Genomic DNA, 24,946 nt, shown 5'->3' with positions numbered 1-24,946 from the left:
AAGAGAAATAAAAGATAATTAAAAGGAAAAGAATCACCTGCTAAAGTTGGGCCATCCTGATCTGGCCCCTATAATCTCTTCAGTCTTAGTTTTCTGCTCACTTAAGGCCAGCTACACCAGTCATTTTCTGGTTACATGAAAATGCCAAGCTCTTTATTTCATCAAGACTTTAGGGCAGGCTGAATGTGCTGCCTTTCCTCTATGAATATTTCTTACCATCAGGCATAACCTCAAACATCACCACTCCAAAGAGAAGTTCCCTGAAACCATTCTATTACAGAGATCTGTCAGATAGTATTCTGTGTCAGCACCTTGTTCAAAACACATATCAAAGTTTCCATGCATTTTACCCCGGTAGAGATCTAAAATGGTGCAATAACTTCCCATTCTCCCTTCCCGCAGCCCCTAATAACTTCCAGAGTACTTTCTGTCTCTATGAATTTGCCTATTCTGGATATTTCATATAAATGGAATCATATAATGTGTGGTCTTTTGGGTCTGGATTATTTCACTTAGCCTAATGACTTCAAGGTTCATCCAGGTCGTAGCCTGTGTCAGAATTTCATTCCTTTTAAAGGCTGAACAATATTCCAGTGTGGCTTGTATACACCACAGTTTATTTATCCTTCCATCAGTGGACATTTGAGTTGTTTCCATGTTTTGGCGATTGTGAATAATGCTGCTGTGAACACGGGTATACAAATATCTGTTCAAGTTCCTGCTGTCAGTTCTTTTGGGTATATACCCAGAAGTGGAGTTGCTGAATCATTCACTGCTTCACGTTTTGAGGAAATGTTTTCCACAGCGGAGGCACCATTTTATACACCTACAGCAAAGCATGAGGACTCCAACTTCTCCATTTCCTCACCAACATTTGTTAATATCTGTCTTCTTGATAGAGCCATCCTCGTGGGTGTGAAGTGATATCTCATTGTGGTTCTGACTTGCATGTCCCTAATGAAAGCCAGGGAGCTTCTGGGAGTATCAGAACGCAGACGATGCCTCACTAGGCAGACCTGCTGGGACACTGGGCTGGTGACGGGAGATAAGCCAGGCTCCTTGGGGCTTGTGTGCAAAGTCATTCTACTGAGGGGACACCTCCGGCTTGATGAGTCTCAATTAGGAAAAGCCAGGCTGATGGGGGAAGGGAGGAGAGCATTCTTCATTCCTATCACATTCCTGCATCTCTGCTCCAGCCCGCACCCAGGGCTTCCCTCCCGGGCTATCCAGCTCAGGACAGGCCGAGGAACCATGTCTGCACCCATGGCTGCCTTCTGTCTTGGTGAGTCAATCTGCAAAATGCTGAGGGACAGGCAGTGGGCTATGAGACAAAGAATTTTTTAAAAATTGCATCAGTACAAGAGGCAAGAGGAAATTTTCAGGGCAGGAGGTGACCAAGGGTCACCTCATTTATTATGTTGAGTGGGAAAACTGAGACCCCAGGGAGATGGTGTTTGTCTGAATTACTCTAGTGTATTCATGGCTGAGTCAAAAAATAAATACAGGTCTCCCAGTGTTGGCTGCAACGTTCCCACTACTCCATGCTGGTTTAATTTTAATTAATTAATTAATTAATTAAAATATAGTTGATTCACAATGTGGTGTTAGTTTCAGGTGTACAGCACAGTGACTCAGATATATACATATATATGTTCTTTTTCAGATTCTTTTTCTTATAGGTTATTACAAAATATTGAGTATAGTTCCCTGTGCTATAGAGTAGGTCCTCGTTGTGTGGTTTTTTTTTTTTTTATTAAACTGTTAGGAGATTCTTTATAAAACTTTATGCTTCTTTTTGCAAGTTGTAAAAGGACACATAAGAAAACAATAAATTCTGTTCTAAGTCCCCCTTAACTCACCAACAGTAACCAATACTTGTTTATCCTTCTACATTTATCTTAATTTTTTAGTACAAATGTGTACACATACATAGAGTTTTTTCTTATAAAAATAAGAACATATGGTACACATTATTCTGCAGCTTACTTTTTGACACATAGCAGTAGACATGTATAGTTCTTAATTTATTCTTTTAAATAGCTGAATATTATTCAACAGTATTTAAACATTTCCTTGGCTCTTCGCGTTTTTTTGTTGTTGTTAATTTTTATTGGAGTATAGTTGATTTGCAATGTTGTGTTAGTTTCAGGCGTACAGCAAAGTGAATCAGCCATACATATAAATATATCCACCTTTTTTTAGATTCTTTTCACATACAGGCCATTACAGAGTATTGAGGAGAGTTCCCTGTGCTATACAGTTGGTCCTTGTTGTGTTTTAATTTTTAATTTTGTTTAATGTGGATTTGGTATCAGGGCTAGATTATAGATTTAGCTTGTCAGTATCCCTCATGGTACTGGTGCAAACAGTTCTGCCATTTGTGACAATGTGGACGGACCTTGAGGGTACTATGCTGAATGATATAATCCAGAGAGAGAAAAACAAATACTGTAGGATCTTACTTATACGCAGAATCTCAAAAACCCACAAAAGCAGAGAGTAGATTGGTAGATGCCAGGGGCTGGGGCGTGGGGGTGGGGGAAATGGGGAGGTAGATGTTGGTCAAAGGGTACAAACTTCCAGTTATAAGATGAAGAACTTCTGGGGATCCAAATTATAGAATGATGATCATAGCTAATAATACTGTAGCATATACTTGAAATTTGCTAAGAGAGTACATTTAAATTTCTCACCAAAAAAAAAAAAAAAAGATAATTACGTGAGGTGATGGATGTGTTAATTAGCTTGATTGTGGTTTCACAAGTCATCATGCTGTAAACCTTAGATATATAAGATTTCTATTTGTCAATTAACCTCAATAAGGCTGGAGTAAGAGTCCCCTTTAACAGGACTGGGGGTGGGCTCAGATGCGTTTTTACTGCCTTCTCCTTATCAAGCTTTATTCTGGGCACGTGTGTGCATTATTTCCTTATTTCTTCAAAAGAACTTTATCGCTAAAAGGACAGAGGCTCTAAGCGGCTAAGAAGGAAGGAAACAGTTGGTGTTATTGGGGATAAGAGTGTATACCATGAACACAAACTGTCTCTCATTCACTTATTCATTTATTCATTCTTTAAAGACACTCATGTAGCACTTACAGATACATTATTCTATGTTTTTAAACAGACACTTACTCATTTAATCCCCATAACAGCCTGATGAAGTAGGGCCTACTATTATTCCCATTTTACAGGTGAGAAAACTGAGGCCCGGAAGGATGAAGTAACTTGTTTAAGGTCGCACAGCTATGGCTCGAATACAAACTAAGGAATGTTTGCACCAAATCCACATTCTTTACCACGAAAATATGCTGCTAGTGTTTGTATCTACCTGATCGTGGACCTCATGGGACCTACTATGCAATATATGCTGTATATTATTTGTCGTTTACCTGAAATTCAAATTTCACTGGGAGTCCCATGTTTTTATTTGCTAAGTCTGGCAACCCTAGTGAGACTTAAACTGATAATGCTACTAACTCAGCAAAACGGTTAAAAAAAAAAAGAGTCTTAGCTTGAGAGAAAAAGGGCAGTTGTTCAACCTAGAGAAGAATTAGTTCAGATAGAAGAGAAAATGGGGGGCAGGCACCTCCAAGGAGAAAAGTGGAATTTATAGATTATGCAGTTTGATAGATGTGTAAAGTTACATGGAAAGGCTATTGAAAATTGTGGAAAGAATTAGATATATGTTCAAGGAACACTATGCAGATGGAAATAAATCATACAATTTTTGATCCTAGGGAAAATAAATAGAAAAAAAGTATATAGGTACATTATAATGCTCAGGTGTGACTAATATTTGCACAGTCATAATAATGACTTAACCCCAAAGCACAAAATAGGGAGAATGTTGATTTAACCCAAAAGCATGAAATAGGGAGAAATCCAGTATTAATGCACCCTGAGAGCTCTTGACTTATGATTTAATGCAAGACACCACTCGGGATCTAATATATGGCATGGTGATTATAGCTAATAATACTGTAATATATACTTGAAAGTTGCTAAGAGACTAGATCTTCAATGTTCTCACCACTGACAAGAAATAGCAACTATGTGTCCAGATAGAGGTGTCAGCTAGTACTATGGTGGTAACCATCCTGGGACAGAAAAATGTATCAAATCAACACTGTTACACGTACACCATGTTATATGTCAATTACATCTCTGTGAAACTGGAAAAAAGTGAGACCCCCTTCTGGCACACAGCTCCCTTCTCTTTCCAGCTGCGTGAATGGGGAAGTGTATTGCAGGGAGCTGGGGGGTGCGGCAAGGAACCCCTGTTCAGCTTTTTAAAAATTGTGGTAAAATAATACACTTCACATAAAATTTACCACTAATGACATGTAGTCCACTCACAATGTTGTGCAATCGACACATCTATCTAGTTCCAAGGCCTTTTCACCACTCCAAAAGGAAATCTCATACCCGTTACAATCACTCCCCAATACCCCCTCCTCCCGGTACCCGCCACCCCCCCGTCCCACCCCGCTCCCCATCTACTGTCTCTGGACAGATTGATCCATTCTGGATGTTTCATACAAATGGAATCATACAATCATGGCCTTTTATGGCTGGCTTCTTTCACTTCAATTACATGCATGTGTATCTTTGAAACAAAATTATGACAAAAGAAAGCGAATACCTGAAACTAACACGTTGTTAATCAACTATACCCCCAACATAAAATAAAAATTAAAAAAAAAAAGAAAAAAAGAAAGCCAATGCATGCAAGTTTCTCATCCCGGTGCCCAGCACGCAGGAAGTGTGGATTCATGCTGAGGTCCTGGTGATTGACCCTTTGCTTCTCTCCTCAGGGCTGTGTCTGGGGCAGGTGATACAGGCTCAGAAAGGTGAGTCCAGATCCCTCTTCTGGGTTCAGCCAGCGAGAGGGCAGGAGGGGGTGGGAGAGCCCAGGAGGAGGCTCTGTTGGAAACTGACCTCTGCTAGGCTCTGCTTCCCTTCCAGGCCCACTGCCCAAGCCCTCCCTCCAGGCCCGGCCCAGCTCCCTTGTGCCCCTGGGGAAGCCGGTGACCATCAGCTGCCAGGGCCCTCCAGGCGCGGACTTGTACCGCCTGGAGGAACTGATATCCCGGAAGTATTTGGACCAGGCGGAGCTCTCCATCTCGGCCATGGAACAACGCTTCGTCGGACGCTACCGCTGCTCCTATCAGAGCGGGACCAGCTGGTCTCCCCCCAGCAACCAGCTGGAGCTGGTTGCTACTGGTAACTGGGCATGGGGTGTGGCTGGACTTGCAGCCGCAGGGCTGCGTGGTCCTCAGTTCTGGGCTCAGAGAGGGTGACAGTGGGGGTTATGATGACCGTAAATCCAAAGTCCCAGAGGCGCTGGGATTAGGGTGGGGCAAGCGAGGCATTGGCTTTAAGTGCTAAATTTAGGTGCCAAAAAACTCAGTAATCAACATAAGTAATACGTTAATGCAATATCTTAAAAAAAAAACAAACCCAAATCAATGCAAAATCATCCACGATGTACACAATACCGCAATTTTAAGTAAAGACAGATTCCAGGAATGCCATTCCAAGCCACATCCAAACCTGACACAGGAGGAAAAATGCGTACCCCTCTAGCCACATTTATGCATTGAAAAAAAATTATTTCTTTATTGGCTGCCCTGTGTGGCATGCGGGAGCTTAGCTCCCTGACTAGGAATCCAGCCCATGCCCCCTGCAGTGGAAGCGCGGAGTCCTAACCACCGGACTGCCAGGGAAGTCCCACGTTTATGCCTTTTTATTTTTTGATGGAATAAAATGTTCTCAGCTTATCCTTTTCTAGCTAATGCTTTTTTTTTTTTTTAATTTTTATTTATTTATTTATTTTTGGCTGCATTGCGTCTTCGTTGCTGCGTGCGGGGGCTACTCTTCCTTGCCGTGCGCGGGCTTCTCATTGCGGTGGCTTCTGTTGCGGAGCAGGGGCTCTAGGCACGCGGGCTTCAGTAGTTGTGGCTCGCGGGCTTCAGTAGTTGTGGCTCACGGGCTCTAGAGCGCAGGCTCAGTAGTTGTGGCGCACAGGCTTAGTTGCTCCGGCGGCATGTGGGATCTTCCCGGACCAGGGCTCGAACCCGTGACCCTGCATTGGCAGGCAGATTCTTAACCACTGCGCCACCAGGGAAGCCCACTAATGCATTTTTAAATGATTATTTTCTGAAGTGGCTTCAAAAAATATTGAGTTTGCTTCCATGAAAGCCAGGAGAGTAAAGTGATAATGAATTCTGTTTGTTTTTTGTATAAATAAAATATTTAAACTTAATAATGTTGTGAGTTTTAGTAATCTACTTTTAAACTTTTCAATATTTTTCCAGCTATGTTCATAGAGTGGAAAAAATGAACCGTAAAAAGCCATAAAAGCGTTTTGAGCCTTTTGCCTCCAATTATCAGGCAACTTTCAGTGTTGTGTAGTGTGTGCCAGGCGTGGGTCGGGATGCTCTGTGATGATAATAATATCAAGTTATACAGCAGGGTAGGTTCATGTTTCAGACTTCAGCATGACTCCCCTGGGCACAGCTGGATTCTGTCTTTGTTTAAAATCTTGATATTTTGTTCCCTGTAAATGTGTTTGCATTCATTTTTACTTTAAAAATTTGCATTAAAATAATATTTATCTTGATTACTGAAGGTTTGTTTTTTTTTTTTTTTCATCCAAAGAGAGTGCCTAGCTTGCCTCACCCTAACTCCTGACTACCTGAGGTACAGTGGTCCACCAGTGTGCCTTGGGGGCTGACTCAAATACTATCTTTTTTAAATTTTATTTTTTATCTTTAAAAGAAGATAGCTTATTTATTTGTTTATTTATTGGCCTCACCATGCAGCATGGGGGATCTTAGCTCCCCCACCAGGGATCAAACCTGCGCCCTTGCACTGAAAGTGCAGAGTCTTAACCACTGCACCGCCAGGGAAGTCCCCCATCAAATACTATCTTCTCATTAAGTATTTTCCTCACCACCCTACTTAAAATTCCATCTCGATTTAAAATGGCACTCATCATTATCTGGTATACCACACATTTACTTATCTATTTTTTTCTTAATTTATTTTTATTTATTTATTTTTGGCTGTGTTGGGTCTATCGTTGCTGCGCACGGACTCTCTAGTTGCCGCGAGCAGGGGCTACTCTTCGTTGTGGTGCCTGGGCTTTTCACTGCGCTGGCTTCTCTTGTTGTGGAGCACGGGCTCTAGGCGTGCGGGCTTCAGTAGTTGTGGCACGTGGGCTCAGTAGTTGTGGCTCGCGGGCTCTAGAGCGCAGGCTCAGTAGTTGTGGCGCACGGGCTTAGTTGCTCCACAGCATGTGGGATCTTCCTGGACCAAGGCTGGAACCCATGTCTCCTGCATTGGCAGGCAGATTCTTAACCACTGTGCCACCAGGGAAGCCCTACTTATCTATTAGTTATTGGCTATTCTTTCTTCCTGATGGGATTTTTATTTCTAGAGACTAATACATAATAGTTGCTCAGAGGAAAAAATTGTTGAATGAATAAATGAGCCATAGTTAACAGGCAACTTTGGCTGTTGTGAGTATGGCTTTCCAGGCGTGACTTGTGATGCTCTATGATGATAATAATAATATCAAATTACATAGTAGGATAGGTTCACCTTTAGGAGCAGACAGCCTGTAGCCAACCTCCGTGATTGCAAACTTCAGCTCTGCCACTTACTATCTTGTGACCTCGGACAAGTGATTCAGCATTGTGTATTTTAGTTTCATGTATAAATGGGAATATTTATAGGGATGAATGCATAGGTCTTTGTGAGGATTCAGTGAACTGATATATGGCATGGTCTTGGAACAGCACCTGGAATCTGGCACTCTAATATGTTTACAATATAACTATTGTATACTGTAATACAAGCTTACAGTGTAATATCAGGTTAAGCTAGTTTGTTACTACCATTATATTTTGGATGCTTGCTATGCATTCTGTATTCTGTTAAATGCTTAATACATATTGTCTCATCCAATCATTCCCATTTTATAGTAGAGAACACGGAGGCACAGATATAGGGGGAGATTCGTCCAGCCCCTAAGCTGCAAAACCAGGATTTGAGCCTGGGTACTGTGATGTCACTTCTGTCATGCTCCCTTAACCACTTTGTGAGCTGGTGGTGGGAAGAGTAGCTTCTCTAGGCTGGATACAGCTGGAAAGTTCCCTAGCCTGTAAAGAGGTGGGGGAACCTTCCCATCCCCACAGCTGAGACACTGGCCACCATCTTTATTTATTTATTTATTTTCAGTTTTAATATTTTTTTAATTGCAGTATAGTTGGTTTACAATGTTGTATTAATTTCTGCTGTACAGCAAAGTGATTCAGTTTTATATATATATATATATATATATATTTATTTATTTATACACATTCTTTTTTTTAAGTATTCTTTTCCATTATGGTTTATCATAGGATATTGAGTATAGTTCCCTGTGCTATACAGTAGGACCTTGTTGTTTATCCATTCTGTATATAAAAGCTTACATCTGCTAACCCCAACCTCCTACTCCATCCCTCCCCTAATCCCCTCCCCCTTGGCAACCACCAGTCTGTTCTCTATGTCTGTGAGTCTGTTTTTGTTTCATAGATATCTTCATTTGTGTCATATTTTAGATTCCACAGATAAGTGATATCATATGGTATTTGTCTTTCTCTTTCTGACTTACTTCACTTATTATGATAATCTCTAGTTGCATCCAGGTTGCTGCAAATGGCATTATTTCATCCCTTTTTATGGCTGAGTAGTACTCCATTGTATATATGTACCACATCTTCTTTATCCATTCATCTGTTGATGGACATTTAGGTTGTTTCCATGCTTTGGCTATTGTGAATAATGCTGCTATGAACATAGGGGTGCATGTATCTTTTTGAATTAGAGTTTTGTCCGGATATATGCCCAGGTGTGGGATTGCTGGATCATATGATAATTCTATTTTTAGTTTTCTAAGGAACCTCCATACTGTTTTCCACAGGGGCCACCATCTTTAATACCAGAGTTTTCTTCTCTCCCAGGAGTTTTCACCAAGCCCTCGCTCTCAGCCCAGCCCAGCACGGCAGTGGCCCCAGGAGTGGACGTAACTCTACGGTGTCAGAGCCAGTATAGTTTTGACCAATTTGCTCTGTACAAGGAGGGGGACGCTGGGCCCTTCGAGACACCTGAAAGGTGGTACCAGGCTGATTTTCCCATCACCACGGTGACTGCTGCCCACAGCGGGACCTACCGATGCTACAGCTTTTCCAGCAGATCTCCATACCTGTGGTCAGCCCCCAGCGACCCCCTGGAGCTCGTGGTCACAGGTTAGGGGTGCAGACCAAACCTTTTCCCCCAGCCTTCACAGGCCCTGGTGGAAGCTCCAAGGGGAGGGAGCAATAGCCATGAAGAAAGTGGGAGGGCAGGAGAAGACAGAGGCTTTGGAGGGTGTATGAGTGTCTGAGTGCTGCTGTAACAAATCACCATGAATTCACTGGTTTAAAATATCACAAATTTATTACCTTACGGTTCTGGAGGTCAGAAGTCAAAAAGGGGTCCTGCGGGGATAAAACAAAGGTGTCAGCCAGCCTTCTTTCTGGAGGCTCAAGGGGAGGTTTCTGGTGCCTTTTCCAGCTTCTAGAGGTGCCTACATCTCTTGGCTTCCATGGTCCATTGCTTCATATCAAAGTCAGCATCATAGCGTCTTCTAATCTATCTCTGACTCTTCCTCCTTCCTGCCTCTCTCTTACGCTTTTAAGGACCCTTGTGATTGGACCCACCCAGGTAGTCCAGGGTAATCTCCCCAGCCCAAGATTCTTTTTTAAAAAATTTTTATTGAAGTATAGTTGATTTACAATGTTGTGTGAGTTTCAGGTGTACGGCAAAGTGAATCAGTTATACATATACATATATGCAGTCTTTTCATTTATTTTATTTTTATTTTTTTAAATTTTATTTATTTATTCTTTCTTTTTTGGCCGCACCGCGTGGCATGCGGGAGCTTTAGTTCCCCGACCAGGGATCAAACCTGTGCCCCCTGCAGTGGAAGCACGGACCCCTGGACCACCAGGGAATTCCCTACTTTATTTTATTAATTAATAAATTTGTTTTTAGGCCAGGCCACGCAGCATGTGGGATCTTAGTTCTCCGAGCAGGGATCGAATCTGCACCCCCTGCATTGGGAGTGTGGAGTCTTAACCAGTGGACCACCAGGGAAGTCCCTTATTTTTATTTAAAAATTTTTTTTTAAATTTTATATTGGAGTATAGTTGATTAACAATGTTGTGTTAGTTTCAGGTGTATAGCAAAGAGATTCAGTTATACATATACGTATATCCACTCTTTTTAAGATTCTTTTCCCATACATTACAGAGTATTGAGCAGAGTTCCCTGTGCTATACAGTAGGTCCTTATTAGTTGTCTATTTTATACATAGTAGGGTGTATGCATCAATCCCAATCTCCCAATTTATCCCTCCCCCGCTTTCCCCCTGGTAACCATAAGTTTGTGTTCTATATCTGTGACTCTATTTCTGTTTTGTAAATAAGTTCATTTGTACCCTTTTTTTAAGATTCCAAATATGAGCAATATCATGTGATATTTGTCTTTCTCTGTCCGACTTACTTCACTCAGCATGACAATCTCTAGATCCATCCATGTTGCTGCGAATCAGCCCAAGATTCTTAATCATATCTGCAAAGTCCCTTTTGCCATGTAAGGTACCGTAGTCACCGGTTCTGGGGATTAGGATACTGTCATATTTGGGAGGCCATTATTCTGGGTATACCCACTAAGAAAAATAAATTTTATTTATTTTAAAAAAATTTTTTGGTCATGCTGTGCAGCTTGCGGGGTCTTAGTTCCCCAACCAGGAATTGAACCCACACCCTCAGCAGTGAAAGCATGGAGTCCTAACCTCTGGACCACCAGGGAATTCCCAAGAAAAAGAAATTTTAATACTATGAATAATGCCTTGTGATTTGTCTAGGTAAAAAAGAAAAATCCACAAGCAAACAGCAAGGGTGGTGGGAGAGGAAAGCAGGGCTGTGTTTTATTCCTTAGGCAGTTCCCTTTTCTCCCCACATGGGATGCCTGTCTTTCCCCAGATGTATCCCATAGTCTCTGTCTCCTCATCTGCTTCCCAGGAGGCAAGAGCCCGGTTTGTTCCCAGGGAAGGCAGGTAAGTAAGACGGCAGGTCACAGAGATCCAGAAGAAAGGAAAGCACTGAGGTTTGAAAAACAGGGAAGGCAGCTACAGGGAGTGTCATTAATCAGCCCCAGAACGTGCTAGGTGTGCCTTTCAAATGCTATTTAACACCCACGACAGTCCAATGATGGAAGCGTCTTTATTTTTATTTTCCAGGTGAGGAAACTGGGTTTGCTCAGGATCCATACCTAACAGAGCACAGAATTCTCTCTCTTTTCTTTTTCTGATTTCTCAGGGACCTCTTCTACCCCCAGCTGGTTGCCCACAGAACCACCTTCCTCTGTAACAGGTAAGTTCCGGAGGATTCACCCTGGTTTCCGTGGTATAAGGCACATGGACCCCCTTTTCTTTCTGCTCTTTGTCTAGATTTCTCAGTTTATTTCATTTGCCTCTTTCACAGATTTGCTTTATTTTAAAAATTCCTTATTTCTGCTTGTAAAGAAGGTATAATAAATGTATAGGTATGACGATCCTGTCCCACATCCCCACCTCTCTCCAGCCTTTCGGAGTTGGTTTGTGATGTCTAACCTGTAGAAGAATAAGCAGAGTGGCTTGTAAAGTTGTAGATTCCTGGGCTCCAGTTCTGAGTCTCGGATTCCATTGATCAGTGGATCTGAAACTGTAGTGGGCTTGAGAATCACCTGGAGAGCTTATAAAGGACAGATTCCTAGACCCCTAGAGTTTCTGATTCAGAGGGTCTGGGGTGAGGTCCAATAATTTTCAAGTTCCCAGGGGATGCTACTTTGAGAACCACCGCACTACCTTTCGTGTGAGCCATGGTCTTCCCAATTTTCATGGCATCTCAGCTGCTTCTGGCGGTATCGGATGTCAGCCTGTGTCTTAAGAAATAGTATGCTAGGTCTTCCCTGGTGGTGCAGTGGTTAAGAATCCACCTGCCAATGCAGGGAACATAGGTTCGAGCCCTGGTCCGGGAAGATCCCGCATGCCGCGGAGCCACTAAGCCCATGAGCCACAACTACTGAGCCCATGTGCCACAACTACTGAAGCCCGCGCGCCTAGAGCCCGCGCTCCACAGCAAGAGAAGCCACCGCAATGAGAAGCCTGTGCACCGCAACGAAGGGTAGTCCCCGCTCGCCGCAACTAGAGAAAGCCCGCGCATAGCAACAAAGACCCAGTGCAACCAAAAATAAATAAATAAAATAAATTTAAAAAAAAAGAAAGAAAGAAATAGTACGCTAGGCTGTGACATCTCGAAATGACACCTGACACCTCATTTCTTATTAAGCCACTCAGAAGTAGAAGGCAGTATAGTTTGGGCTTTTTGAGTTTGTCTTTCCTCTGTGTCTGGGCAGTGTGTGTTAGAGAAATGGGTTCCAGGGAGACTGGATATCTCAGAAGGGGTATGGAGAGTAGGGACTTACTGGGCAAACCTGACGTTACCAAATTCCTTATAATCCTCTTGCTCAGAATTCTCAGAAGCCTCCAAGAAACTGAACCAGTCACTCGTGAACGAAGTTTCCGCCGCTGGTGAGTAGCCAGGCACCCAGAGCTCAGCAGAAAGGAAGAGGATTGGGCTCCCTTCCATCGTCTCAGGCTGTAGGCTTTTTTTTTTTTTTTTTAATTTTTTAAAAATTTTACAATGTTGTGTTTCTACTGTACAGAAAAATGAATCAGCTATACATATACATATAATCCCCTCTTTTTTGGATTTCCTTCCCATTTAGGTCACCACAGAGCATTGAGTAGAGTTCCCTGTGCTCTACAGAAGGTTCTCATTAGTTACCTATTTTATACATAGTATCAATAGTGTATATATGTCAATCCCCCTCTCCCAATTCATCCCACCCCCCCTTCCCACCTTGGCGTCCATACATTTGTTCTCTACGTCTGTGTCAGGCTGTAGGCTTTTAATCTGCTTCTCAAAACCACCTGATTCTTCCCAGGAAAAGTCCTTGGTTGGAAGATGAGGATGGGATGGAGATGGGCTCTGAGCTTGGGGGCAGAAGAGCGTTCTGGGTAATGTGGCTGTTTCCAAGATGGCGGCACCAAGGCTATCATGGGAAGACCATTGCTCATCCCTACACACTGCTCTTCTGACTCGGCTCTGATCCATGTGTGTAATCTTGTTCCCATTGCTTCCAGGCAGAGCCCGTGCTCCAGCCCCACATAGATCATAGTTACCTGGACACAGTACATTTTTCTTATTCCTCCAATCCAATGCAAATATGCTTTCTTTATGCTGCCATTCTCTTTGCCCTTGGCTTCCCCAGAAAAAAGTCTCCATTTCCCCCAAGACGGAAAACCTTTGACAGATCCCCAGAGGACAGGTTAGATATCTCCACTGCGTCCACACAACTCTAGCTTTTTTTAGGTTCCTGATGCCAGCAGGGTCTTTCTAAGACCCTGATGAGATTCCTCCTCACCCTCTGTTCAAAACCCTTCTGGGTTCCCAGTCGCTCTCAGGACAGATAGGAAAACTGACTCGTACATGTGACATCATTTGCCCGAGACCCTGCATCTAATAAGTGATGGGTCTGGGCTTCAAATTGGAACACCCTGACTCTACAGTTCATGCTCTTCTTAGAACCCTGGAATTCCAGCTCCCAAGTGCATGTGTTCAGGATAGCGGTAGAAACAGGGGTAGGAGAGATGGTTCCACCCCTTTACACGTATCCTTTTTGATTCCCAGAAACTTCTAGGAATACCACCATCCTTCCAAAGGAGTCAGACCCTCCAGCTGGTGAGCAAGTGTCCTTCTCTGGACCAGCTTCCTTTCCCCGTCCCACATCTTTACCCAAAGCTGGCTGCTTTCCCTACACAGAAGCTGCAGCTCTGTGATCTTGGGCTCTGGTGTGTAAAGTATGAAGTGGAGGGGGGCTATTAGTGTGTGGCGCTCCGAATTGGGCAGGGATCAGGTGTGAAGGTGACCTTCTAAAAGGTCAGAGAAAGAAAGATAAATTTCATCTCTCTCCCCACCCCTTCTAACAGTCTACAATTAGCCAAATAACCAGGTAGTGTCTGTGTGTGGGGTGAGGCTGAACCAGAGGCCTGTGAGGGGGTGTATGGAAGATACTTAGACAATTGGGCTTATCTAATCCTAACCCTTGGTGAGGAGGAAAGGAACCCTCCAGGAAGGAGATCGGCATCCTAGCAGCCGGGAGTAATAAGTATCAGATGAGGCATACGGCTATGAGAAACCCAATATGTATGTGGTCCTGGAGATGGGCTTTTTTGTTTGTTTGTTTGTTTGTTTGTTTGGCTGCACCGTGCTGCATGTGGGATCTTTTTTTAAAAATTGACTATTTACTTATTTTCTTTCTTTCTTTTTTTTTTTTGGTTGCGTCAGGTCTTAGCTGCGGCACGCGGGGTCTTTGTTGAGGCATGCGGGTTCTTTCATTGTGGTGCGAGGGCTTCTCTCTCGTTGTGGCGTGTGGGGTTTCTCTCTTTAGTTGTGTCGCTCGGGCTCCAGGGCGCGTGGGCTCTGTAGTTGTGACGCGCGGGCTTAGTTGCCCCGTGGCATGTGGGATCTTAGTTCCCTGACTGGGGATCGAACTTGAGCCCCCTGTGGAGAGGGGCTTTTATCATCTGCTCCTGTCTCTCTCGTTCCTCCAGGTCTTGCCTTCCAGTATTACACTAAGAGCAATCTGGTCCGGATATGCCTGGGGGCTGTGATTCTAGTACTCCTGGTGGGGCTTCTGGCAGAAGATTGGCACAGCCGCAAGAAACCCCTGATGCACCGGGCCAGAGCGGGCCACAGGCCGCTCCCACCCCTCCCTCAGACCCAGAAGTCACACAGTTGTCAGGATGGGGGTCGACCAGATGATCATAACTGAGGATACCATCATTAGAGTCCCAAGGCTTGGTCGTATCTAAGAGATGGGTCATGGGAGTGGGGAGGGGACTTAGTGTGGAGTGTGAGAGTGAAAGGATAGAGCCGACAGCTGTGGAAAAGGAGGGCGGGGGGTGTTCTTCTGGGTGCCCCATCAAGGAGTTGTTGAGTCAGTGTCTATTTGGCTGTAGGTCCTAGGACTCTCTTTGTTTGGGATGGAAGGAATCTAGTGGATGCCATAGTCTCCTCACTGATATCTTGCTCATTGTGGACCTTGTGGCACCTTAATTGGGCCATCACACTTACCTCTTTCTTCAACCTTCCCTAATATGAGTTCCAGATTGACTTCTAATATTCCCACCTCTCACAGCTGAGCTGTTCTATCCTTTGCACAAAACTCCCACATTTCCCCCGTGCCCACCCCGTGCTTTTTTTTTTTTTTTTAACTGGAGTATAGTTGATGTACGATGTTGTGTTAGTTTCCGGTGTACAGCAAAGTGAATCAGTTCTGTGCTTTTTTTTCCTGATTATCCCCAAACCTAACCCTTGCTCTAGCCCTATCTTAAGCTGTAGTCTGAAAAATCTCCTTTTGTTTCTCGAGATGTGCCTGGTTCTTTCAGGCTTTGGGGCATTCTGTTCTTTCCGCTTAGAATATAATATAACCAACATGAATATAATTATAACCAACATGCCAGTGGCTCGCCTTTATATTAGAAAAAAAGTCCAAAGTCCTAACTAAGTTTGTGCCAAAGGCTAGAATATGTAAATCCATAGAGATAGAAAACAGAGTGGTGGTTGACAGGGGTTGAGGGGGGAAAGGAATGGGAGTAATTACATAATCAGTATGTTTTTAAAAAACTTTCGCAGTGATGAAAATGTTTTGGAATTAGATAGAGGTGGTGGCTTCGCGACAAGGTGACTATACTAAATGCACTGAATTGTTCACTTTAAAATGGTAAATGTTATGTTACATGAATTTCACCCCAATAAAAAGAAAAAAAAAACAACCCTTCTCCTTGACATCCATCCATCTCTGTATGGGGTCACTTCTCCTAGGGAATTAGGTGAGATACATCAGGAATTCTTTCCCTTCCCTGTTGCCAGACTCCAGCACCCGTTGGGGGCTGCTCCCTCCTGCTAAATTGAAGCCGCTCGGTTGCTGACACTCACAGTCTTTAGATGAAATCCAAAGTCTGGCTCTTCCGTGAATATGACTCTTGTACACATTTGGGGTTCCAGCTCCTATCAGAGAGAACCTCAGACGCTGACTTTGGTAGGTAACTTTCCCCAGGGGCCATGATGAAGATTGGCAGGAACCGGGCAGCAAGGCAAGGCAGGCAAATCAGTGTGATCACAAACATTTCTTTCCCATTCCCCCTGCTAGGCTAAATTCTCCCCAAATAAAGTATCTTTTCTCTAAGTTTGCTCAGAATCCATTAATAAATAAGACTTTCATCCATGAATGCTTTCACCTTTATTTCTCTTGATATACTTGAGATATAGACATTTCATCCACAGCAGGGTTAAGTGATGTGTGTATGTTTTATGTAAACCGGAGGTAAAACCACGGCTAAGATAACATCTGGCTCAGCAACTAACGTCACTGAGAAGGATCCTAGGAAGTTCACCATCACCTTGACGATTGATCCAGGATTTTATTGGAGAATGAGTGCCTCCAGGGGGATTCAGAAAATGAAAGCATGAGAAGAAGTTCTGTTATTTTTTTGGAGCTCGACCATCACTCTCAGTAGTCAGTCGTGGGTCGCTTTCCTTCATTCCTTTCAGCAGCTTCTGGATGCAAGCATCAGATTCATCTGTCTTCAACCTAGGAGGTAAAAAAGGGGGGACTATTTCTTGTTGCTTCAAGGAGAGTCATTCCAAATGCCCAAGTGCCTGCAAATCTCATGATTTAGGAATGTGCAGAGCAAGGGCCATCTTTCCTGCTTATTACATGCTGCAAAGTAGAGTTCCATATCAATTTGGTAGGGAAAAATGATGCTATCAGGTTAACATCGTAATGGTATAAAGCCACTCTGCAGCTTTGGAAGCTTGGATGATCTTGGGTGATGGTCATATCATACTTGGCACTGGAGGTGGAGTTGATGAATACATCTGTGATGTACTTCTAATACCTACCTAGTCCGTAACTCACTTTGACAACTTCTCCTACATGGTAGAACCAGAATGAGGAATACACACTTGAATCAAGTCAGTGTTATTAGCTTTTTATCCCCCTTTGTTAGAAGATACTAGATAACTACCACCCTGTATTTGACCTGTGATGAGAGGCAGTCTCATTTCTTGGATTCACCTTTTGGTAACCATATTCAGCCATGTGTATGTGGAAATGGGGAGTGAGAAGGGGGAGAGAATAATTAAAGTAAAAATACGTATAAAAACAGGAGACCAAAGAAATTGGCTGCCATGTTTCTTATTGGCATTATAGTCTTGGTTTTGCTGGCATATGACTCAATATCTGTTTTGTTGTTTGAGATTCACAGTACTTCCATGCAACAAATCTTCCATTAAAAGATGAGTAAGTTTTGGAGATCTAATGTACACCATGGTGACTATAGTGAATAATAGTGTATTATATACCTGAAATTTGCTAAGAGAGTAGATCTTTTTAAAAAAAAATTATTTATTTATTTTTGGCTGTGTTGGGTCTTCGTTGCTGCGTGTGGGCTTTCTCTAGTTGCAGCGACCGGGGGCTACTCTTCGTTGTGGTGCGCAGGCTTCTCATTGTGGTGGCTTCTCTTGTTGTGGAGCACGGGCTCTAGGAGTGCGGGCTTCAGTAGTTGTGGTGCACAGGCTGAATAGTTGTGGCTCGTGGGCTCTAGAGCACAGGCTCAAAGTTGTGGCGCACGGGCTTAGTTGTTCCATGGCATGTTGGATCTTCCAGGACCAGGGCTCGAACCCATGTCCCCTGCATTGGCAGGCGGATTCTTAACCACTGTGCCACCAGGGAAGTCCCTGGTGATTGTTTCAAAATGTATACACATATCAAAACATTACATTGCATACCTTAAATATATACAATTTTAATTTGTTAATTATATCTCAGTAAAGCTGGAAGAACTCCTCCACTCCCAAACTCAATACACCCAGTCAACCTTAAGCTAGCTTGAGCAGATACCTTGTCAGCAATCAATATAACATTGGCTAAAATATGGGCCAACTAGCTTCAAAATATTTAAACATGACCCTTTAAGGTCAAACATAATTGTGTTTATTCATGATTGTCAGAGGTTGGTCATAGCCTGTGGTAGAAAAACAAAACTAGTTCTCACAGTAGAACTGGGTCTGGTCAAAAGTGTTGAGGGAATCAGAAATGGGGTGTGAAGAACCAGATTGGAAGACATAAATGTGTTGCTCTTAGAATGAGGTGTGATGGTGGGGTTCTTTGGCCTCAAGCAAGAGAAAATGACTATAGTTGACTTAAAAGGGCTTATCAGAATATGGGGTAGAATTAGAGAACTAAAAACCGACTTCTAAAAGGGCAGGCCCAGGGCATTTGTGCCTTTCTAGGATCTGTGATTCAGGAAGAAGCCTCCACCTTGAAGCACTCATCTTGAGATTCAAAGATGGGGAAAGAATGTCTGATCAGCTGGTCTAATGAAACAGCTCTGATGTTGTCTTTGTGAGGGCTTTACATCGTGATTGAAATTCACCAATGTTATCTAAAGTGAGAGGGCTAATCCACAAGAAAGGGGCTAGAAAAAAAGACCTTTAGTGTACATACACTCCTTCCTTTGACTAGCATGGTACCTTGGGCTCTGAAATCATGTTAAGTAAATATACAGTGTTTCTTCTACATAATTAACGATCATTTAAAGCCATCAGTTGTCTATGTTGCATTTGAGGATTTTATTTTGTTTTATTTTATTTTTTGCTACGCCACACGGCTTGCAGAATCTCAGTTACCCAACCCGGGATTGAACCTGGGCCACGGCAGTGAAAGACCAGAATCCTAACCACTAGGCCACCAGGGAACTCCCTTGAGGATTTTTTTTTTCTATTTTTTGGCCGCGCCGCACAGCGTGCGGGATCTTAGTTCCCTGACCGGGGATCGAACCCGTGCCCCCTGCAGTGGAAGGGCGGTGTCTTGACCACTGGACTGCCAGGGAAGTCCCTCCCTTGAGGATTTTAAAAACTTCCCACACTCTTAGGAAGAGTTTTATGGTTCTTTGTTGCCAGGGTAGCAAGTAAGCAACAGAACTCAACAACAACTTGCTCCAGCGAGCAAGTAGAAGACAGCCAATTGGTGATAGCTTCTACGATCACAGATTACTCTCATTAGATAGCAGACTCACTCCAGAGAACATGCTTCAGATGCTGCCATTGACCCACTAGACCTCTGTAACCCATGCAGCCTGCAAGCAAACTCTTTCCAAAACACCGTATAACAGCTGCAAGTTGGTTTCCCTAATGAGACAGTGGCTGGCTGCTCTAAAGCCCTAAGTCCACCTCCTTGGTTTCCAGATCAAGTGTTGGTCTCCTTTGACTCATCTTCCCTGGCAAAACAATCGAAGGAACCTTTAGGAGAATCATCTCGTGACCGGACATCAGTAGAGGAAAGTTGAGTGTTAGTCCTAGATGCCTACAGCAAATTCCTGTAGCTCGTGCTTCCCCAAAACCTACGATCATGGAGCAAACACTGGGGAGTAGTAGGATCATGCCTGACTGTCTGGAGGGGGAAACTTGGAAGTTTCAAAGCATCACACGGCATCTTTACTCCATTATACCCCAAGGAATTCTGGCCCAGGTCCACAGTGACCAGGCTCTGATTGCTTCCAAGGGCAGACAAGAGTTCTGCACGACTGAAAGGAGAGATAGCACATCCCCACAACCTACAGGCAAAACACACAAATTCATTCATTCATTCAACCAATGCTTGTTGATGCCGTCTTATATGCCAGGCGCACACTTGGGTGTTGTTCTTTGTCAGGGTCGATTTGGCTATTTGGGGTCTTTTGTGGTTTACTATGAATTTTGAGATTAAATTGTGTGTGTGTGTGTGAAAAATGCCATCTTAGTAGACTTTTTAAAATACTCAATTGAATTTATTCGAATCCTTTATGATAGAGCTGGAGGGGTCTGCTACATTGATAGTTCATTGCATATACAGATTGAAGTTCAAAAAAACCATAACTTACCATAGATACCTTAGTTTACACAGTGGTTTCTCCAAAGCTTCACACAGAAACTTCAGTCCAGTGATTCCTATGTGATTCAGTCCCAGATCCAAGTGTGTAAGGCTTGAATTTTGTTGAAGGAGCATTGAGAGATGAATGCAGCCATCGCTGGTTATGTTGCAACACCATAGCCTAGAAATCAATCACATGAAGGAAAAACTTTTTTTCCACTGAAGAGATGCACCAAAACCACGACTGTCCACCTCAAGCCATGGGTTTTAGACAAGCTTGAAGACAGTGGAGGCATGGAAATGGAATCATATGCGGTGTCACAGACAGAGTAATACCCCCGCCAAGATGTCTACGTGCTAATTCCTGGTCCCTGTGACTATGTTACATTGCAGGTAAGGGGACTTTGCAGGTGTGATTTTGTAAGGCTCTGGAGATGAGGAGATTATCCATGTGGGCCCAATGTCATCACAAGGTTCCTTATAAGGAGGTTGAGCCAGGACAGTCAAAGCCAGCAGGGAGAGATGTGATGAGGGAGACAGAAGGACATTTGAGGACACCACCCTGCTGGCTTTGAAGATGGAGGCAGGGGCCACAAGCCGTGGGATGCAGGCAGCCTCTAGAGGCTGGAAAAGGTAAGGAAATGGATCTTCCCCTGGAGCCTCCGGAAGGACCACAGCCCTGCCCACACCTTGGTTTTAGCCCAGGGGGACCCATTTTGAACTTCTGATCTCTAACACTTTAAGATGAGTTTATTTTCAGCTTCTTAGTTTTTGATAATTTGTTACAGAAGCAATAGAAAACTGATACAGGTGGTATGTATTATTTCTGCCCTCACTGTGGGGCAGAGAATGTCAATCTTGCCTTGGCCTGCCACCTTCTACTAGGGGAAGGTGACCAATTATACTTCCTAAATCCAGTTACTAGAATGGTAGAATGTCAGAGGTGGTGGGCATTTGTTCTGGATGTACCTGGTACTAAATCCTAGACATCAATTATTCAATTACACAGAATATCAGTGGTATTTCACCTTAACTTTTTTTTTTTTTTGGGCTGCACTGCACGGCTTGTGGGATCTTAGTTCCCCGACCAGGGATCGAACCTGTGCCCTCGGCAGTGAAAGCGTGGAGTCCCAACCACTGGACTGCCAGGGAATTCCCTTAACTTTTTTTTTTTTTTTTTTTACTGTCTCCTGCTTTACTATTAGAGTCCTGAACTTAATGATATTAGCAGAAAAACAGAGATGATCAAAGTTGTGATTGGCTGTTGCCATAGACAGAATTATGGCCCTCAAAGATGCCTGTGCCCTAATCCCCAGAACCTGAATGTGTTACCTTACATGGCAAGGGGAACCTTGCAGATGAGCTTAGACTAAGGATCTTGAGATGGTGAGATTACCCTGGCTTATACAGAGGGGCTGAATCTAATCTTAGGCAGAAGTGAAGGGAAGTGTGGTATGAGGACTCGACCCATTGTTGCTGGCTTTGATGATGCAGGAAGAGGGCCACGTATCAAGAAATTCAGTGGCCTTTAGAAGAGGAGGCTGGCTCTCAACTTGCAGCCAGCAACGATACAGGGACCTCAGTCCTACAACCACAAAGAACCAAATTCTGCCAACAATCTAAGTGAGCAAGGAAATGGATTCCTTCCTAGAATCTCCAGAAAAGAACACAGCACTACTGACACCTTGGTTTTATCCCAGTGCCATGCATATTTGTCCTCTAATACAAAACCATGAAATTGGGTGAAGCCAGTAAGTTTGTGGTAATCTGTTACAGCAGCAATGGAATACCAACACAGCTGCCTTTACAGTTTAATGATTGTGTAGGCTTTGGCTTCCACAAAGGCAACCTGTCACATGGCTGGACCCCAGGGAATAATGGTCATGTGATACATGCAGGAATGTGGGACCACAGGCAGCCTTAATACCCCTGTTCCCAAGCTAAGAGCCACAGAACCTGGAGGAACGATAGGAGTGGACAACAGTTCTGAGCTGACCCATATGAACGGCAAGGAGCCAACACACACCCCGATGACTTGGTAATTTGTATGTTTATAGGAACTTCCATGACTATGGGGTAATGCAGGAAGGCCCGGGCAAGACTGACAAATTCAGTTTTGACAGCTTAGCAAGATGAGGGCATGGATCAAAAAAACTGAGTTGATGTTTAAAAAGAAGAGGACTTGACCTATATTTCCTGAGATTCATACCTTCTACAGGTATGCAAACTTGATGAGGTTTAATGTCTAAGTTTCAGTTTCCTTATCGTCGACCTGGGAGAGATGAATATTTATTTTATACGTCTGAGAGGATTAAATGAAATAACCTCTGGCAAGTTCTTAGCACATCTTAGGTGCTTAATAAGTGTTGACCATCAGTATTTTGTTTTTCTCTTTGGATGCCAGCAACTTCTAACAGAATTTGATTTGAATATAGGGCTAGTGGGTGAGTAGCTATGGAACTGTATATTATTTTAGTGTTTGGGAGCTTAGATAGTGGGGAAAAATTCTTTCCTTTTACCTCTCTCCAACCACGAACTAAACACTTCGTGGAATTTTAAGTGAGTGAGTAGTTTTCAGATACTGGGTGCCTTAAGGCACATTTTAGATTAAAACTAGTTTGTAGGAAAAGCTAACAGTTACTGTCAGAGGCAATTTTGTAGAGAGCAAGAACACCAGAGATGTTAATGCTGAATAGAAACAATCACTGCAGGGCTTCCCTGGTGGCGCAGTGGTTGAGAATCCGCCTGCCAATGCAGGGGACACGGGTTCGAGCCCTGGTCCAGGAGGATCCCATATGCCGCGGAGCAACTAAGCCCGTGCGCCGCAACTACTGAGCCTGCGCTCTAGAGCCTGTGAGCCACAACTACTGAGCCTACGAGCCACAACTACTGAGCCTGCGTTCTAGAGCCCGCGAGCCACAACTACTGAGCCCGCGTGCCACATCTATTGAAGCCTGCGTGCCTAGAGCCTGTGCTCCGCAACAATAGAAGCCACCGCAATGAGAAGCCCGCACACCGCAATGAAAAGTAGCCCCCACTCCCGCAACTAGAGGAAGCCCGCACACAGCAACGAAGACCCAACACAAACAAAAATAAAAATAAATAAAATAAATAAAAATTTAAAAAAAGAAACAATCACTGCAGCCCCATTCCTTTCTGAAAAATAGTCTTATGATTTTAGTATTAACAGGAGGATTATATCGAGCTTGTTGGCAAATAACTCCACCTACACCCAATTGCAGATAGCATTTATGTTACATAGTTTTAAGAACACGCATTAAAAAAAGTAAATCAAACCTGGAAACCAGCTACACCTCCCAAGTCCCTACGGAATATTGACACCACTTCTTGTAATTCTTTCTATAACCTTCTCCCCAGATCTCCCCAGAGCTGACCATCAGCGTCATACTTTGGGTATTCAGAGGAATTAAATGCTTGAAACTGTCCGATTTGAATCCAGTATGTGATGTGTGTATGTACATACAGGACACACACGCACATACAGAGCCAGCACGGACTTAACACCAGGGCTTGTAGTCGACATTCAGGGTAACTCAGGCCCTCACACAGAAGTTTCACCCCACGATCTCCAAGAGCGTTCTTTGCCAAGTACAGGTGTGTCAGCCTCTGGTTGACAATCAAAGCAGAAGACAGATCCTTGCAATAGGCTTCTGTAAGGTGACAGTTTTCCAACCTGCAAAAGCACCCCACAAATAGTAAGATGGTGAAAACGTTTCCAAAACCCGCCTTTCTTGGCTGTCTTCAAAGACTAGAGTCCTTGGCTACACCCCTTCTTGTTAACTCTCCACCCTCTCTGGACGGTGTGCTACTGACCGTGGTCATAAAGGAACAGGAATGAGAGAAGGATGAGATGCCTGAGACATTTGCCTGGGACCAAAAATGGGAACCAGGCGTCTACATCGGTGGGAGGTCCCATCCTGGTCACCCAGAAAAGCCAGGTGTTAGCATTGCTCTTCTCTATGTGGCCCTAGATCTACCACGAAGACGCTCCATGGAAAGAGAGGAGAGACTTAGGACGACCTCTGTAGGAAGCACGCTGGGTGTCTCAGAGTCATGGACAGCACCCGGCACCCTCATCCAGGAGCTCATTTGCCGTGAGGTTCAAGCATGTGAGGGACTAATTGATTTTGAGGCGGCAGGAGAGATCAGCCCATTGCTGAGTGGTGGCAGAACGAGATACCAGCCCACAGGACAAATGGTAACAAGTCATTCACAGGAACCAAACAGCAGATACATAATTGTCTGCAGTTTTGTCTCTCACTCCATTATGTTAACCCTGGACCAGATTATCGGGAGCAGTGGTTGTCAAAGTGTGGTCCCTGGACCACTTGCATAACATCATCTGGCAGTCATCTAGAAATGCAAATCCTCAGGAAAGCTGCATGTAGAGTCCAGTGATCTATGTTTTAAGGTGTCTGTCACGGAGAAGATGTGTTAGAACAAATTCTTAGGCCATAAAACCAGAATGGGACTCAGAAGATCTGGGCGAGACCCAGGAATTTGGATTTTAACAAGCTCCCGGGTGACGCTGCTGCTGGTTTGGAGACCACACATCGAGAACGACTCATTTAGAAATCCAGCCAGTCAAGCATATTATGCAACATGGTACCCCTGTTCTCTCCCTGGAAATACATACTCTTTATCATGAGCAAATGAAACTTCATGGGAACATTATGTATACCATCATGGCCTTTGGGGTAAGGTCTTTTTGTTTTTTGTTTTTAAAAAATATTTATTTATTTGGCTGCACCAGGTCTTAGTTGTGGCATGCAGGATCTTAGTTCCCCCACCAGGGATCGAACCCGTGCCCC

General features: G+C 43.7%; 3 protein-coding genes across 3 annotated transcripts in view; 2 read left to right on the top strand and 1 right to left on the bottom strand.

Annotated features, from left to right (window-relative positions):
* The window catches only part of RDH13 (retinol dehydrogenase 13), a 46,907-nt gene extending 41,841 nt beyond the window's left edge, over positions 1–5,066 (top strand). Inside the window, exons 11-12 of the mRNA XM_057533596.1 lie at positions 4,817–4,852; positions 4,968–5,066. Of these exons, the coding sequence (XP_057389579.1) occupies positions 4,817–4,837 (21 nt within the window). The 3' untranslated portion in view covers positions 4,838–4,852; positions 4,968–5,066. The remainder of the gene's footprint in view (positions 1–4,816; positions 4,853–4,967) is intronic.
* On the top strand, positions 902–15,777 carry GP6 (glycoprotein VI platelet). Its single transcript, XM_007181380.2, has 8 exons — positions 902–1,282; positions 4,817–4,852; positions 4,968–5,225; positions 9,014–9,298; positions 11,414–11,467; positions 12,607–12,666; positions 13,829–13,879; positions 14,752–15,777. Exons 1-8 carry the CDS (start codon positions 949–951, stop codon positions 14,970–14,972), a joined length of 1,299 nt encoding a protein of 432 aa, XP_007181442.2. The 5' UTR covers positions 902–948; the 3' UTR covers positions 14,973–15,777.
* Positions 15,778–16,684: 907 nt separating this feature from the next.
* LOC102998709 (NACHT, LRR and PYD domains-containing protein 2) lies at positions 16,685–24,345 on the bottom strand. Its single transcript, XM_007198645.2, is given in 6 exon segments — positions 16,685–16,793; positions 19,648–19,818; positions 20,125–20,295; positions 23,638–23,808; positions 24,153–24,201; positions 24,204–24,345. Coding segments are annotated over 6 exon segments (813 nt in total).
* Positions 24,346–24,946: the final 601 nt, after the last annotated feature.

The sequence above is a fragment of the Balaenoptera acutorostrata genome, chromosome 19 (genome assembly GCF_949987535.1).
Source record: "Balaenoptera acutorostrata chromosome 19, mBalAcu1.1, whole genome shotgun sequence".
NCBI lineage: Eukaryota > Metazoa > Chordata > Mammalia > Artiodactyla > Balaenopteridae > Balaenoptera > Balaenoptera acutorostrata.
This window is presented reverse-complemented; position numbering and strand designations above follow the sequence as displayed.

What these genes read in the sequence shown, in the direction of transcription:
- GP6 (XM_007181380.2), top strand. Translation starts at nt 949, where the DNA reads ATGTCCCTAATGAAAGCCAGGGAGCTTCTGGGAGTATCAGAACGCAGA. An exon ending in GCTGGAGCTGGTTGCTACTG is followed by an intron (nt 5,226 to 9,013) that starts GTAACTGGGCAT and finishes CTTCTCTCCCAG; the next exon opens with GAGTTTTCACCAAGCCCTCG. An exon ending in ACCACCTTCCTCTGTAACAG is followed by an intron (nt 11,468 to 12,606) that starts GTAAGTTCCGGA and finishes CCTCTTGCTCAG; the next exon opens with AATTCTCAGAAGCCTCCAAG.